The sequence below is a fragment of the Eubalaena glacialis genome, chromosome 1 (assembly GCF_028564815.1).
Source record: "Eubalaena glacialis isolate mEubGla1 chromosome 1, mEubGla1.1.hap2.+ XY, whole genome shotgun sequence".
In the NCBI taxonomy this organism is placed as follows: Eukaryota; Metazoa; Chordata; class Mammalia; order Artiodactyla; family Balaenidae; genus Eubalaena; species Eubalaena glacialis.
Window position 1 is genome coordinate 174,438,449 of NC_083716.1, and position 18,129 is coordinate 174,456,577.

An 18,129-nucleotide genomic window follows, 5' to 3' on the forward strand; every position below is an offset into this window, starting at 1 on the left:
CGCGGGCTTCCGTCGGATCCCAGGGAGAGGACTGGGGTTGGCTGCGTGAACACAGCCTGAAGGGTCTAGCGCACCACAACTAGCCGGGAGGGTGCACGAGAAAAAGTCTGCAGCTGCCGAAGAGGCAGGAGACTTCTTCTTGCCTCTTTGTTTCGCGGCGTGCAAGGAGAGGGGATTCAGAGCGCCACTTAAACGAACTCCAGAGACGGGCGCGAGCCGCGGCTATCAGCGCGGACCCCAGAGACGGGCATGAGACGCTAAGGCTGCTGCTGCCGCCACCAAACAGCCTGTGGGCGAGCACAGGTCATTCTCCACACCGCCCCTCCCGGGAGCCTGTGCAGCCCGCCACGGCCAGGCTCCCGTAATCCGGGGACAACTTCCCCGGGAGAGCGCACGGCGCGCCTCAGGCTGCTGCAACGTGACGCCGGCTTCTGCCGCCGCAGGCTCGCCCCGCCTCCTCCGTACCGCTCCCTCCCCCCGGCCTGACTGAGCCAGAGCCCCCGAATCAGCTGCTCCTTTAACCCCGTTCTGTCTGGGCGGGGAACAGACGCCCTCAGGGGACCTACATGCAGAGGCGGGTCCAAATCCAAAGCTGAACCCCGGGAGCTGTACGAACAAAGAAGAGAAAGGGAAATCTCTCCCAGCAGCCTCAGAAGCAGCGGATTAAAGCTCCACAAACAACTTGATGTGCCTGCATCTGTTGACTACCTGAATAGACAATGAATCATCCCAAATTTAGGAGATGGACTTTGGGAGCAGGATATATTAACTTTTCCCCTTTTCCTTTTTTTTGTGAGTGTAGATGTGTATGCTTCTGGGTGAGATTTTGTCTGTATAGCTTTGCTCTCACCGTTAGTCCTAGGGTTAGGTCCGTCCGTTTTTTTTTTTTTTTTTTTTTTTTTTTTTTTTTGGCTTAAAAATTTTTTTTTTCTTCCCTAATAAATGTTTTCTTAATAATTTTTTCCTTATTTTCTATTTTTAAAAAAAATTTTTAATAAGTTTTTTCATATTTTTTATTTTAAAAAATTAAAAAATTTTTTTTCTTAATAAATTTTTTCTAAATAATTTTTTTCTTATTTTTAGTATAAAAAATTAATAAATCTATTTTTAAAAATTAAAAAAATTTTTTTTCTTAATAAATTTACTCTTAATAATTTTTTTTCTTATTTTTTATTATAATTGCTTTATTTTATTTTATTTTATCCTCTTTTTTTCTTTCTTTCCATTTTTTCTCCCTTTTATTCTGAGCCGTGTGGATGAAAGGCTCTTGGTGCTCCAGCCAGGCATCAGGGCTGTGCCTCTGAGGTGGGAGAGCCAACTTCAGGACACTTGTCCATAAGAGACCTCCCAGCTCCACGTAATACCAAACGGCGAAAATCTCTCAGAGATCTCCATCTAAACATCAAGACCCAGCTTCACTAAACGACCAGCAAGCTACATTGCTGGACACCCTATGCCAAACAACTAGCAAGACAGGAACAGAGCCCCATCCATTAACAGAGAGGCTGCCTAAAATCATAATAAGGCCACAGACACCCCAAAACACACCACCAGACGTGGACGGGCCCACCAGAAAGACAAGATCCAGCCTCATCCACCAGAACACAGGCACTAGTTCCCTCCACCAGGAAACCTACACAACCCACTGAACCAACCTTAGCCACTGGGGACAGATACCAAAAACAACGGGAACTACGAACCTGCAGCCTGTGAAAAGGAGACCCCAAACACAGTAAGACAAGCAAAATGAGAAGACAGAAAAACACACAGCAGATGAAGGAGCAGGGTCAAAACACACCAGACCTAACAAATGAAGAGGAAATAGGTAGTCTACCTGAAAAAGAATTCAGAATAATGATAGTAAGGATGATCCAAAGTCTTGGAAATAGAATAGACAAAATGCAAGAAACATTTAACAAGGACGTAGAAGAACTAAAGAGGAACCAAGAAACGATGACAAGCACAATAAATGAAATTAAAAATACTCTAGATGGGATCAATAGCAGAATAACTGAGGCAGAAGAACGGATAAGTGACCTGGAAGATAAAATGGTGGAAATAACTACTGCAGAGCAGGATAAAGAAAAAAGAATGAAAAGAACTGAGGACAGTCTCAGAGACCTCTGGGACAACATTAAACGCACCAACATTCGAATTATAGGGGTCCCAGAAGAAGAAGAGAAAAAGAAAGGGACTGAGAAAATATTTGAAGAGATTATAGTTGAAAACTTCCCTAATATGGGAAAGGAAATAGTTAATCAAGTCCTGGAAGCACAGAGAGTCCCATACAGGATAAATCCAAGGAGAAACACACCAAGACACATATTAATCAAACTATCAAAAATTAAATATAAAGAAAACATATTAAAAGCAGCAAGGGAAAAACAACAGATAACACACAAGGGCATCCCCATAAGGTTAACAGCTGATCTTTCAGCAGAAACGCTGCAAGCCAGAAGGGAGTGGCAGGATATACTTAAAGTGATGAAGGAGAAAAACCTACAACCAAGATTACTCTACCCAGCAAGGATCTCATTCAGATTTGATGGAGAAATTAAAACCTTTACAGACAAGCAAAAGCTGAGAGAGTTCAGCACCACCAAACCAGCTTTACAACAAATGCTAAAGGAACTTCTCTAGGCAAGAAACACAAGAGAAGGAAAACACCTACAATAACAAACCCAAAACATTTAAGAAAATGGGAATAGGAACATACATATCGATAATTACCTTAAATGTAAATGGATTAAATGCTCCCACCAAAAGACACAGACTGGCTGAATGGATACAAAAACAAGACCCATATATATGCTGTCTACAAGAGACCCACCTCAGACCTAGAGACACATACAGACTGAAAGTGAGGGGATGGAAAAAGATATTCCATGCAAATGGAAATCAAAAGAAAGCTGGAGTAGCAATTCTCCTATCAGACAAAATAGACTTTAAAATAAAGACAATTACAAGAGACAAAGACGGACACTATATAATGATCAAGGGATCGATCCAAGAGGAAGGTATAACAATTGTAAATATTTATGCACCCAACATAGGAGCACCTCAATACATAAGGCAAATACTAACAGCCATAAAAGGGGAAATCGACAGTAACACAATCATAGTAGGGGACTTTAACACCCCACTTTCACCAATGGACAGATCATCCAAAATGAAAATAAATAAGGAAACACAAGCTTTAAATGATACATTAAACAAGATGGACTTAATTGATATTTATAGGACATTCCACCCAAAAACAACAGAATACACATTTTTCTCAAGTGCTCATGGAACATTCTCCAGGATAGATCATATCTTGGGTCACAAATCAAGCCTTGGTAAATTTAAAAAAATTGAAATCGTATCAAGTATCTTTTCCGACCACAACGCTATGAGATTAGATATCAATTACAGGAAAAGATCTGTAAAAAATACAAACACATGGAGGCTACACAATACACTACTTAATAACGAAGTGATCACTGAAGAAATCAAAGGGGAAATCAAAAAATACCTAGAAACAAATGACAATGGAGACACGACGACCCAAAACCTATGGGATGCAGCAAAAGCAGTTCTAAGAGGGAAGTTTATAGCAATACAAGCCTACATCAAGAAACAGGAAACATCTCGAATAAACAACCTAACCTTGCACCTAAAGCAATTAGAGAAAGAAGAACAAAAAAACCCCAAAGCTAGCAGAAGGAAAGAAATCATAAAGATCAGATCAGAAATAAATGAAAAAGAAATGAAAGAAACAATAGCAAAAATCAATGAAACTAAAAGCTGGTTCTTTGAGAAGATAAACAAAATTGATAAACCATTAGCCAGACTCATCAAGAGAAAAAAGGAGAAGACTCAAATTAATAGAATTAGAAATGAAAAAGGAGAAGTAACCACTGACACTGCAGAAATACAAACGATCATAAGAGATTACTACAAGCAACTCTATGCTAATAAAATGGACAACCTGGAAGAAATGGACAGATTCTTAGAAATGCACAACCTGCCGAGACTGAACCAGGAAGAAATAGAAAATATGAACAGACCAATCACAAGCACTGAAATTGAAACTGTGATTAAAAATCTTCCAACACACAAAAGCCCAGGACCAGATGGCTTCACAGGCGAATTCTATCAAACATTTAGAGAAGAGCTAACACCTATCCTTCTCAAACTCTTCCAAAATATTGCAGAGGGAGGAACACTCCCCAACTCATTCTATGAGGCCACCATCACCCTGATACCAAAACCAGGCAAAGATGTCACAAAGAAAGAAAACTACAGGCCAATATCACTGATGAACATAGATGCAAAAATCCTCAACAAAATACTAGCAAACAGAATCCAACAGCACATTAAAAGGATCATACACCATGATCAAGTGGGGTTTATTCCAGGAATGCAAGGATTCTTCAATATACGCAAATCAATCAACGTGATACATCATATTAACAAATTGAAGGAGAAAAACCATATGATCATCTCAATAGATGCAGAGAAAGCTTTCGACAAAATTCAACACCCATTTATGATAAAAGTCCTGCAGAAAGTAGGCATAGAGGGAACTTTCCTCAACATAATAAAGGCCGTATATGACAAACCCACAGCCAACATTGTCCTCAATGGTGAAAAACTGAAACCATTTCCACTAAGATCAGGAACAAGACAAGGTTGCCCACTCTCACCACTATTATTCAACATAGTTTTGGAAGTGTTAGCCACAGCAATCAGAGACGAAAAAGAAATAAAAGGAATCCAAATCGGAAAAGAAGAAGTAAAGCTGTCACTGTTTGCAGATGACATGATACTATACATAGAGAATCCTAAAGATGCTACCAGAAAACTACTAGAGCTAATCAATGAATTTGGTAAAGTAGCAGGATACAAAATTAATGCACAGAAATCTCTTGCATTCCTGTATACTAATGATGAAAAATCTGAAAGTGAAATTAAGAAAACACTCCCGTTTACCATTGCAACAAAAAGAATAAAATACCTAGGAATAAACCTACCTAAGGAGACAAAAGACCTGTATGCAGAAAATTATAGGACACTGATGAAAGAAATTAAAGATGATACAAATAGATGGAGAGATATACCATGTTCTTGGATTGGAAGAATAAACATTGTGAAAATGACTCTGCTACCCAAAGCAATCTACAGATTCAATGCAATCCCTATCAAACTACCACTGGCATTTTTCACAGAACTAGAACAAAAAATTTCACAATTTGTATGGAAACACAAAAGACCCCGAATAGCCAAAGCAATCTTGAGAACGAAAAATGGAGCTGGAGGAATCAGGCTCCCTGACTTCAGACTATATTACAAAGCTACAGTAATCAAGACAGTTTGGTACTGGCACAAAAACAGAAATATAGATCAATGGAACAGGATAGAAAGCCCAGAGATAAGCCCACGCACATATGGTCACCTTATCTTTGATAAAGGAGGCAAGCATATACAGTGGAGAAAAGACAGCCTCTTCAATAAGTGGTGCTGGGAAAATTGGACAGGTACATGTAAAAGTATGAAATTAGAACACTCCCTAACACCATACACAAAAATAAACTCAAAATGGATTAAAGACCTAAGTGTAAGGCCAGACACTATCAAACTCTTAGAGGAAAACATAGGCAGAACACTGTATGACATAAGTCACAGCAAGATCCTTTTTGACCCAGGTCCTAGAGAAATGGAAATAAAAACACAAATAAACAAATGGGACCTAATGAAACTTAAAAGCTTTTGCACAGCAAAGGAAACCATAAACAAGACCAAAAGACAACCCTCAGAATGGGAGAAAATATTTGCAAATGAAGCAACGGACAAAGGATTAATCTCCAAGATTTACAAGCAGCTCATGCAGCTCAATAACAAAAAAACAAACAACCCAATCCAAAAATGGGCAGAAGACCTAAATAGACATTTCTCCAAAGAAGAGATACAGATTGCCAACAGACACATGAAAGAATGCTCAACATCATTAATCATTAGAGAAATGCAAATCAAAACTACAATGAGGTATCATCTCACACCAGTCAGAATGGCCATCATCAAAAAATCTAGAAACAATAAATGCTGGAGAGGGTGTGGAGAAAAGGGAACACTCTTGCACTGTTGGTGGGAATGTAAATTGATACAGCCACTATGGAGAACAGTATGGAGGTTCCTTAAAAAACTAAAAATAGAACTACCATATGACCCAGCAATCCCACTACTGGGCATATACCCTGAGAAAACCATAATTGAGAAAGAGTCATGTACCAAAATATTCATTGCAGCTCTGTTTACAATAGCCAGGACATGGAAGCAACCTAGGTGTCCATCATCGGATGAATGGATAAAGAAGATGTGGCACATATATACAATGGAATATTACTCAGCCATAAAAAGAAATGAAATGGAGGTGTTTGTAATGAGGTGGATGGAGTTAGAGTCTGTCATACAGAGTGAAGTAAGTCAGAAAGAGAAAAACATATACAGTATGCTAACACATATATATGGAATCTAAGGGAAAAAAAAAAAAAAAAAAAAGAGGTCATGAAGAACCTAGTGGCAAGATGGGAATAAAGACACAGACCTACTAGAGAATGGACTTGAGGATATGGGGAGGGGGAGGGGTGAGATGTGACAGGGTGAGAGAGTGTCATGGACATATATACAATACCAAATGTAAAATAGATAACTAGTGGGAAGCAGCCGCATAGCACAGGGAGATCAGCTCGGTGCTTTGTGACCACCTAGAGGGGTGGGATAGGGAGGGTGGGAGGGAGGGAGATGCAAGAGGGAAGAGATATGGCAACATATGTATATGTGTAACTGATTCACTTTGTTGTAAAGCAGAAGCTAGCACACCATTGTAAAGCAATTATACTTCAATAAAGATGTTTAAAAAAAAAATAAAAAAAAATAAAATAAAATAAAATATAAAAAAAATAAAAATAAAATAAAATAAAATAAAAAAAAAAAAAAAAAAAAAAAAAAAACAAAACTAAAAACTGGTTCTTTGAGAAGATAAACAAAATTGGTAAACCATTAGCCAGACTCATCAAGAAAAAAGGGAAAAGACTCAAATCAACAGAATTAGAAATGAAAAAGGACAAGGAACAACAGAAATACAAAGGATCATGAGAGATTACTACAAGCAACTATATGTCAATAAAATGAACCACCTGGAAGAAATGGACAAATTCTTTGAAAAGCACAACCTTCCAAGACTCAACCAGGAAGAAATAGAAAATATAAACAGACCAATCACAAGCACTGAAATTGAAACTGTGATTAAAAATCTTCCAATAACCAAAGCCCAGGACCAGATGGTTTCACAAGCAACTTCTATCAAACATTTAGAGAAGAGCTAACACCTATCCTTCTGAAACTATTCCAAAATACAGCAGAGGGAGGAACACTCCCAAACTCATTCTACAAGCCCACCATCACCCTGATACCAAAACCAGACAAAGAGGTCACAAAAAAAGAAAACTATAGGCCAGTATCACTGATGAATATAGATGCAAAAATCCTCAACAAAATACCAGCAAACAGAATCCAACAGCACAGTAAAAGGATCATACACCATGATCCAGTGGGGTTTATCCCAAGAATGTAAGGATTCTTCAATATATGCAAATCAATCAATGTGATACACCATATTAACAAATTGAAGGAGAAAAACCATATGATAATCTCAATGGATGCAGAAAAAATTTTTGACAAAATTCCACACCCATTTACGATGAAAACCCTCCAGAAAGCAGGCATAGAGGGAACTTACCTCAACATAATAAAGGCCATTATATGACCAACCCACAGCAAACACTGTTCACAATGGTGAAAAACTGGAACCATTTCCTCTAAGTTCAGGAACAAGACAATGTTGCCCACTCCCACCACTATTATTCAACGTAGTTTTGGAAGTTTTAGCCACAGCAATCAGAGAAGGAAAAGAAGTAAAAGGAATCCAAATCGGAAAAGAAGAAGTAAAGCTGTCACTGTTTGCAGATGACAAGATACTATACATAGAGAATCCTAAAGATGCTACCAGAAAACTACTAGAGCTAATCAATGAATTTGGTAAAGTAGCAGGATACCAAATTAATGCACAGAAATCTCTTGCATTCCTATACACTAATGATGAAAAATCTGAAAGAGAAATTAAGGAAACACTCCCATATACCATTGCAACAAAAAGATAAAATACCTAGGAATAAACCTACTTAAGGAGACAAAAGACCTGTATGCAGAAAACTATAGACGCCAATGAAAGAAATTAAAGATGGTACAAACAGATGGAGAGACATACCATGTTCTTGAATTGGAAGAATCAACATTGTGAAAATGACTATACTACCCAAAGCAATCTACAGATTCAATGCAAACACTATCAAACTACCACTGGCATTTTTCACAGAACGATAACAAAAAACTTCACAATTTGTATGGAAACACAAAAGACCCCGAATAGCCAAAGCAATCTTGAGAAAGAAAAATGGAGCTGGAGGAATCAGGCTCCCTGACTTCAGACTATACTATAAAGCTACTGTAATCAAGAAAGTATTGTACTGACTCAAAAACAGAAATATAGATCAATGGAACAGGGTAGAAAGCCCAGAGATAAACCCACGTACATAGGGTCACCTTATCTTTGATAAAGGAGTCAAGAATATACGATGGAGAAAAGACAGGCTCTTCAATAAGTGGTGCTGAGAAAACTGGATAGCTACATGTAAAATAATGAAATTAGAACACTCCCTAACACCATACACAAAAATAAACTCAAAATGGATTAAAGACCTAAATGTAAGGCCGGACACTAAAACTCTTAGAGGAAAACATAGGCAGAACACTCTATGACATAAATCACAGCAAGATCCTTTTTGACCCACCTCCTAGAGAAATGGAAATAAAAACAAAAATAAACAAATGGGACCTAATGAAACAAAAGTTTTTGCACAGCAAAGGAAACCATAAACAAGACAAAAAAGCAACCCTCAGAATGGGAGAAAATATTTGCAAACGAAGCAACTGACAAAGGATTAATCTCCAAAATATACAAGCAGCTCATGCAGCTCAATATCAAAAAAACAAACAACCCAATCCAAAAATGGACAGAAGATCTAAATAGACATTTCTGCAAAGAAGATCCACAGATTGCCAACAAACACATGAAAGGATGCTCAACATCACTAATCATGAGAGAAATGCAAATCAAAACTACAATGAGGTATCACCTCACACCAATCAGAATGGCCATCATCAAAAATCTACAAACAATAAAGGCTGGAGAGGGTGTGGAGAAAAGGGCAACCTCTTGCATTATTGGTGGGAATGTAAATTGATACAGCCACTATGGAGAACAGTATGGAGGTTCCTTAAAAAACTAAAAATAGAACTACCATAGGACCCAGCAATCCCACTACTGGGCATATACCCCGAGAAAACCACAATTCAAAAAAGAGTCATGTACCACAATGTTCATTGCAGCATTATTTACAACAGCCAGGACATGGAAGCAACCTAAGTGTCCATCGACAGATGAATGGATAAAGAAGATGTGGCACATATATACAATGGAATATTACTCAGTCATAAAAAGAAACAAAATTGAGTTATTTGTAGTGAGCTGGATGGACCTAGAGTCTGTCATACAGAGTGATGTAAGTCAGAAGGAGAAAAACTACTCCAGAGTGGGAAGTTTGGGAAATGAATCTACCACCTAAAATTAAATAATAGCAATAATCTATGATCACTGTCTCCATTTCCTCAGTTCCCTTCATTCTTTAAATATTATTGATACATTCAGAATTTTATTCTTATCACTCCACTAAAGCTCTTATGGTGAATGTAAACCAGTGGCTATACCCAATAAAATATTTTCAATCTTTGCTACCTCTTTATCTTTCCTTTATCATTTATACTTTGACTCCTTTTCCCCAACCTCACTTCTTTCTCTCTCTCTCTCTTTTTTTCCCTGAGGGACCCTTCTCTTTTCTACCATTCTAACCTTTCCTTCCCTCAGCCATTACTGGATACGTAGCCTTTTGCCTATACTTTCTTTCTTATATTCCTTAGATTTCTGTCCTTGAATTAATATTTTGATTTTTAATTATGCTTTTAATTACATTTAGTTTTATTTCTAAAACTAAGTCACAGATCCTTTGTTGACCTTTAGATATTTTGAAAGGCCCACTGATGCTTCTGACGAAAAAAATGCTATTTCTATTAGAAAATACACACAAATGTAAGAATAAAAGCAATAGATATGGTTGAAACAAACATTTAAATAGTCAGAGCACCTGAAGACCTGAAGCTTATTAAATACATAAAACATTAATTTTGTAATCACTTAGCTTCCTTATATACTCAGTTAATTCAGCTACAGAACTTCCAGAGGATGAGATGAAGATTAAGATCTGAATCTGACCTTGACCTAAACATAATTATTTACCTGACCTCGAATTGTCCATGGCTACTGTCTCATTGCTGTTCTAATTAATGAATGGCATCAAATAGCACAGCACTTGATTTCTGACAGAGGCAGCTTCCCTAGCAAATCGCTTCCTACTTTTCTGTGAATCAAGGGCAGAAAATTTGCTGATTTTGACACTTTTTTTTCCTCTTTGTATCTAAATTTATTAGGAAAAAGAAACCCTGATATTATGCCAGAATGTTTTTTAAAATAAGGAAAAGTAGTCTAGTTACATTCATTATCTAATTTTTGTGTGTTAGTGTATATCTGTACATGTGTTTTGCTTTATTTAGGTATAATTTACAAAAATTGTGTAAATTTAAGATGTACAAGGTGATGTCCTGATATATGTATAAATTGTGAAATGATTCCCACAATCAAGCTAATTAACACATCCATCACTTCACATAATTATCTTTTTGGGTATGTGGTGAGAAACATTTAAGATCTACTCTCTTAGAAAATTTCGAGTATACAGTGCAGTATTACTAACTGTAGTCACCATACTGTACACTAGATCCCCAGAACTTATTCATCATATAAATGAAAGTTTGGACCCTTTGATCAACATTTCTCCATTTCCCTTACCCACAGCCCCTATGTTTTAATAGGCCATGTGTAGTTTATAACCCGAGAATATACTATGAAATTATCTTATCACTAAACTGAATTTATGCTAGAAATTTGGCTGTATTGTCATTCCTGAATCTTACAGATCTTTTCAATCATTTTCTCCTTTTCAGCTTATTTTCCTCCTTATTTTGGTTTAAAAGCACTGGGGAATATCACCACCTGTGGACTTCCATAATGTTGTTAATAAAGTGTTTCGTAAGTCATAATGTAAATTACAATTAATATTCAAAATTTGTGTTTCTTAGGTGTATGATAACTGGAATTTTTCTGTATTTGCTACATGATCAAATGTTTCTTTCCCAACACCAGCACATCAAATGTATTTGGAGAATAGGTTGACCAGTCACAGATTCGTATTAATTATAAAAATATTGTCAATCATGCATTTGCATATATATTAAAATATAATTAACATACTTAAAACATATACACATATATACACACAACTGTGTATCACATAATCATATTATATTGAATCACATAAAGATGGTACTATTAAAATTTTGGCAGTATGTTTTTGGTAAAATACATTTTAAAAATTACTTATATTTCTGTTTGGATTTATAATAATTACTCAAATTTTGAAATAAAAATAAATATCTATTTTTTAACCAAGTGGAAAGAATTTAAGTATTGAGTTTCTTAATGAATGGCAGTTTAAATGTAACATACAATGTATCAACTATAAAAACAATACAGCTTAAACATAAATAAATTTCTTATTGTTTCCACCTACATTGAATATGTGATATTCCATTGTATTAGTCAAATAGGCAGGCTAATGTTAAATAATCCATGTAAATGACAAATGCAAGGAAATATAAATGTATGATTACAAAATAAAAGGTAAAATACGACTCTCCCATTTCTGCATATAATTGATCACTGTATAGCTACATAATTATACTACTTGTGGTGGTCATAGACTCTGTTTTTTCTTCTAGGTTGAGTCACATTGGACTTCCATTATAGGCCCAAAGATTGAACATTGGCCATTTTATATGGTGCAACCTATTAGTTTCCCTTACATTGTTCAGAAGAAGCTTTAACATGGGAGTGAGAGAGAGAAGACTGGCAAGAATTCATAATTTGTGACGTGTGACTTAAAAGTGAATTTATTTTAAAACTCAAACTGTTATTTCATTTGGTAAATTAATAAGTGTGTATAATGTCCTTATAATTTAAATAAGTTAGCTAACTGATCAACATTTCATTTTCTATCAGTTATATTTTTAACATGGACATAATTTCATTAATACTTCTATGTATCAGTGGGTTAGAATGGTATTACTTTTTTCTCTCTCAACTGTTAGATTTTTTGCTTATCTTTATTACTTTTCATATCTTATGAGCAATAAAGGCCCAAAATGTTAATAAGCATAACTAATAAACCTTTCTTCTATATTTTTAATTAGTAATATGTAAGACTTTTGTATTAATATTGTTAAAGATACAAATGTGAAGACAACAATGATTGTTAATTTATGGAGCTTTATTAATCCTAAATAAAAACCTATAGATTAGAAACTTTTGTCTTACCTTCATTCTTTCAAATTGAGATAGAACTCTGAGTGCTCGAAGGAATTTAATGGAAATAAGCGGTTTTAGTTCTTCCCGAGATTTGCCTATTAAGCTAATACAAAACACCTGGGTATATCAAAAAAAGTGAATAGAATTTAATTTTAACTTTAATCAAAACAATGTGTAAAAAATCTTTTATTATGGAAAAGATACACAAAGCCTACTAAGAAATTTATGAAAAATTTTAATATACATTTCAATGTATCTTAATGATGACCTACAGAAAGATATAAGAAAATCATTCTGTGTTAAAATCACTTAAAGAAAGATAAAACAAAACTATTTTCTGGTAACAGGAATATATGCTATTGAGATAAACAAAAGTTTGTATACTTGAGATTCTTTATGGTCAAGGCTTAATATTTATATCCATTTTTTATTTTTAAATTAAATTAAGAATCAGTTACATGATTATTTGCAATATAGTGATAGTACACAATGTATTCATTAAAACAAAATTTGGAATATATTTACATATGAATCTAAATATGAAGATGGTTAAGATGATATAAAATATAGGATTTCAGAGAAGAGGCATAAAGAAGGAAATGAATACTGTTAAGACCAAGTACTAATTACCAAAAAATATAGCAAGATTCTAAGGTGATTTTTTAAACTAAACATATATGTATAAATATGATTCAAATTTTAAAAAATTAACGGAGATTGAGCAAGGTGGCATAGTTATGATTAACTTTTGTTGTATCTTCATATTTTCTGTATTTTCAAGGCAATATAAATGAAAAAAATTACTCTCTTTTACCCTACTCTAAAGAGATTATCTTGAAGTGGACTTTGAAGTAAGGGTATCATTTATATAAGCATGGAGGGATGTGGACTCAAAAGAACAATAACCAGGAAACAGGAAGGTGGGTTGCAGGTGTAGTATGGTTTGGTTGAAGTAGAAGGTTAATTGCAAGAATTAATTTAGAAGACAAAGGTCAGATATTGGAAGTCATTATTTAAAGACTGAGAAGCTTCAATCATTGTTTATAGAATAGGGAGACATTTGTGCATTCGACAAAAATTATTGAGCACCTAATATGTGACATGAATTGTTCTAGGCATATAGGATAAGGAGAGAACCAAACTGAGAAAATATTTTGCCTTAATGGAGCTTATCTTTCAGTAAGCAAAATCAATGAGTAAATTATATTGGGCTGGCTAAAAGGTTTGTTTGGTTTTTTTCTGTAAGATGGCTCTAGTAGCACTTAGTTGTCTTTAACTTCATTTGAAACAATTTTGTTAGATTGTATTGTGACAGCTGTCATATCTGTGTGCATTTTAAAAAAACTTATCAAAATTGGTGAATTTTTGTGTAACCATTTTAATATTGAAGATGGAAGAAAAAAAGCAACATTTTCAGCATATTATGCTTTATTATTTCAAGAAAGGTAAAAGCGCAACTGAAATGCAAAAAAAGATTTAGTAGTTTTTGAAGAAGGTGCTGTGACTGGTCAAACGTGTCAAAAGTGGTTTACGAAGTTTTGTGCTGGAGATTTCTTGCTGGATGATGCTCCATGGTTGGGTAGACCAGTTGAAGTTGACAGTGATCAAATTGAGACATTAATTGAGAACAATCACCGTTATACCATGTGGGAGATAGCTGGCATACTCAAAATATCCAAATCAAACGTTGAAAATCATTTGCACCAGCTTGGTTATGTGAATCACTTTGGTGTTTGGGTTCCACATAAGTTAAGCGAAAAAAACCTTCTTGACCGTATTTCTGCATACGATTCTCTACTTAAGTGTAATGAAGATGTTCTGTTTTTAAAAAAATTTGTGACGGGCGATGAAAAGTGGCTACTGTACAATAATGTGGAATGGAGGAGATGGTGGGGCAAGCGAAATGAACCACCACCAACCACACCAAAGGCCAGTCTTCATCCAAAGAAGGTGATGTTGTGTATATGGTGGGATTGGAAAGACAGTCCTCTCTTATGAGCTCCTTCTGGGAAACCAAACGATTAATTCCAACAAGTACTCCTCCCAATTAGACCAACTGAAAGCAGCACTCAACGAAAAGCATCCGGAATTAGTCAACAAAAAACGCATAATCTTCCATGAGTTTAATGCAAGACCACATGTTTCTTTGATGACCAGACAAAAACTATTATGGTTTGGCTGGGAAGTTCTGACTCACCCGCTATATTCACCAGACATTGCACCTTTGGATTTCCATTTATTTTGGTCTTTACAAAATTCTCTTAATGGAAAATATTTCAATTCCCTGGAAGACTGTAAAAGGCACCTAGAACAGTTCTTTGCTCAAAAAGATAAAAAGTTTTGGGAAGATGGAATTATGAAGTTGCCTGAAAAATGGCAGAAAGTAGTGGAACAGAAGGGTGAATATGTTGTTCAATAAAGTTCTAGGTGAAAATGAAAAATGTGTCTTTTATTTTTACTTAAAAACCAAAGGAACTTTTTGGCCAACCCAATATAATATTAATAGGAAATGAAGAAAGCAGAGAAAGCACAAAGGAGTATTGTAGTGGTTGCAGTTTTAAATATGGTAGTGCAGAAAGACCTAACTTCAACAGTTTCTTTTCAGCAGACATAAATGAGGTGAGCCAGCAAAAGTTTCAGGTGGAAGGAAGAATAAGTGCAAAGGCACTAAGATAGAAGTAATTTTGGCATGGTTTTTGAACTTCAAGAATTCCGGTGCTGGTGGAGCAGTATATAGACCAGGATGGGAGAAAGGGAGAGTAGCAGGAAATAAGACTGGATCATGTAGACACTTGTAGGCCTTTGATTGCAAAGACTGTAGCTTTTACTATGTGTGAGGGGTGTTTATTGGAGGATTTCAAGAAAAGTGACTTGAATTGAGTTTCATTTTACAACAGTACAACATATGTGGTTGCTTGTGGAGAGGAGAACAAAGGTGTGCAGTGGTGGAAGCAAGGATCTCAGCTTGGAATCTACTGCAGTGATACAAATGGGCAGTTCTGGTAGCTTGGATCAGTGTGGTACTGGTGAAGGTAATGATAAGTAGTCTAATTTTAAATGTATGATTTAAAGGTAGAGCCAATCTAAATATTTTAGAATGCTGATATTTTCAAGATATTCTGCAATAAGCCTATTCTAATTAGCAGCAGGTTTATAGGCAATGATTAGAAGAATCCAGGAGTTAAGTAATGAACTGTTAAAATTTTAGAATGAAAAGAAAAGGATGGATGTGAAGCATTACATATGAAGAAATATGGGATGTTGGTGACTGAAAATGTATAGAGAGAGGGAAAAGAAAGATATAAGTAAATGGAAGAGTAAGTCAGAGTAAAGAAGGAAGAGTAAATCAAATAACCTTTAAATTTTTTCTTTAAAATACGTACAATAACAACCATGAAGTCTAGTTGGTACCAGCCATTAGTGAAATAGGCTTTAAAACCATATGCCACCCACTTTAGAAGCATTTCCAGAATAAAGATGTAAGTGAAGATCATGTCAGCATATTCTAATAAGATTTTAATAGTCTTCCTCTGATCAATATATATATCTTCAAAAGCCTGTGGGTAAAAAATTTAAGGATTAGTGTACATGTAATTTCTACAAGCTCTTTTGGCATAGAGGGGAATGAAATCCCATCTCTAGATGGTGAGCATTGTCATAGGTTGTAGTCTCAAGGGCTTGTTCACTTGGTTTGGATTTATTCACACAATCCACATCCATTTTCTGATCCCATGCCTGTAGCAGACATCGTTCATTGATTCCAGAACCTCCAAATTGTGTTCTAATTAGTGATCTGAAAAGCCTCTCTCAAATCAGTTAATCAAACGTAAGAGGTGGAATCTTCAGTCACATCTGACCTGGTTCTTGTCTCTAATTCCACATAGCCATCTCATAGATATATGCTATTGAGAATAAAGGAGCAGAGATAAACAAACAAAGAAACAAAACCCCCCAAACCTGTGTTTTCAGAAATCCATGCTGCTATTACATGAAAAAGTCACAAAGCTTGTCAGATAAACCATTGGAAACACATGAATATGAAATAAAACTATATTGTTTTTCCAAAGTTTCTCAGTTTTAATAGATCAACCTCAATTTTACCGTGAAGGAAGCAAATTCTGATAATGTCATTCAAAGCAATTTCATAGCATTTTTTTAGCACTGAAAAAAAGGCAATAAAGTATCAATAACCTCAGGCAGACTTGTTTCAAAGTGCATTTGAGGTCAAAGGTTAAACAAGGATGAAAATAATCTTCGGTAAAGAATGGTGTGATTCTTAAAAACCTATTGTTAAATAAAAGTAAATATAAAATAAGAGAATTGCCGACTCGAACGAATTATGGAGTAAAAGTGTTTATAAAAGCAGATTATAAATATCATCCAAAGTTATTTTAAAGGACTTTATTCATTACATGTATTTACTTACTGAATAGGTATATAATGTGAAATAATATAAAAAGATATACAGAAGCCTCTATTTCAATTAAAACATTAAAAAATAGGCAAAACCAATCTGTGGCAGTTGAAGTCCACATACTGGCTATCCACATGGAATGAAGAAATAACTGTTAGGGGTCAGAGTATGGTTCTGGAGCCCTGGGAGCATTCTATTTCTCAAGCCAGGTGATGGTTACATAGGTACATTCACTTGGTGAAAATCTTTTATGCTATACACTTATGATTTGCATGCTTTTCAGTATGTGTGCTAAATGTCAGTATAAAGTTTACTTTAAAAATATTTGCAGTACAAAGTCTGGTTCCCAACCATGACTCCATCTTCTCTGTTTTGTGCATCTCACGATTAACTATTTCTTGTGTATCATTCTTTGATCTTCTTCAATCAAACACAAGCAAATATCAATATACATTCTATTTTTCTCCCTTTCTTACATAAAATGTAGCATGCTGTGCACTTTATTCTTTCTTTTTTTCACTTATTACCATATCCTGGGGAATTGCAATATCAGCATGCAGACAGCTCTTGTATTTTCTAGGTAACTGCACAGTATCCCATTGGATGACTGTACCATAGCATATTTAAACAGTCACCTAATATGGTTTCTTTTTGTTTTTCAATCTTTTGCTATTACAAAAAATTCTTCAGTGCATAGCCTTGTAAATGCATTTAATACGTGTGAAGATTTTAAGATCATTTTCCTGAATTAAGCTTCTTGGGTCAATGGGTAAATATATTTGTAGTTCAGAGGTTCTTAAAAGTATGTGCAGGGACTTCCCTGGTGGCACAGTGGTTAAGAATCCGCCTGCCGATGCAGGGGACACGGGTTCGGGCCCTGGTCCAGAAAGATCCCACATGCCGCGGAGCGACTAAGCCCGTCCGTCACAACTACTGAGCCTGTGCTCTAGAGCCCTCGAGACACAACTCCTGAGCCCATGCGCCTAGAGCCCGCAACAAAGAGAAGCCACCGCAATGAGAAGCCCGCGCTCTGCAATGAAGAGTAGCCCCTGCTTGCCTCAACTAGAGGGAAAGCCCG

The 18,129-nt window shown here is 35.8% G+C and overlaps 1 protein-coding gene across 1 annotated transcript in view; it reads right to left on the reverse strand.

Moving 5' to 3' along the window:
* The window catches only part of SCN7A (sodium voltage-gated channel alpha subunit 7), a 77,689-nt gene that overhangs the window by 12,019 nt on the left and 47,541 nt on the right, over positions 1 to 18,129 (reverse strand). The window contains exons 17-18 of the mRNA XM_061201238.1: positions 16,021 to 16,194; positions 12,647 to 12,754 (exon numbers count right to left, since the gene is read on the reverse strand). Coding sequence (XP_061057221.1) covers positions 12,647 to 12,754; positions 16,021 to 16,194 — 282 coding nt within the window. The remainder of the gene's footprint in view (positions 1 to 12,646; positions 12,755 to 16,020; positions 16,195 to 18,129) is intronic.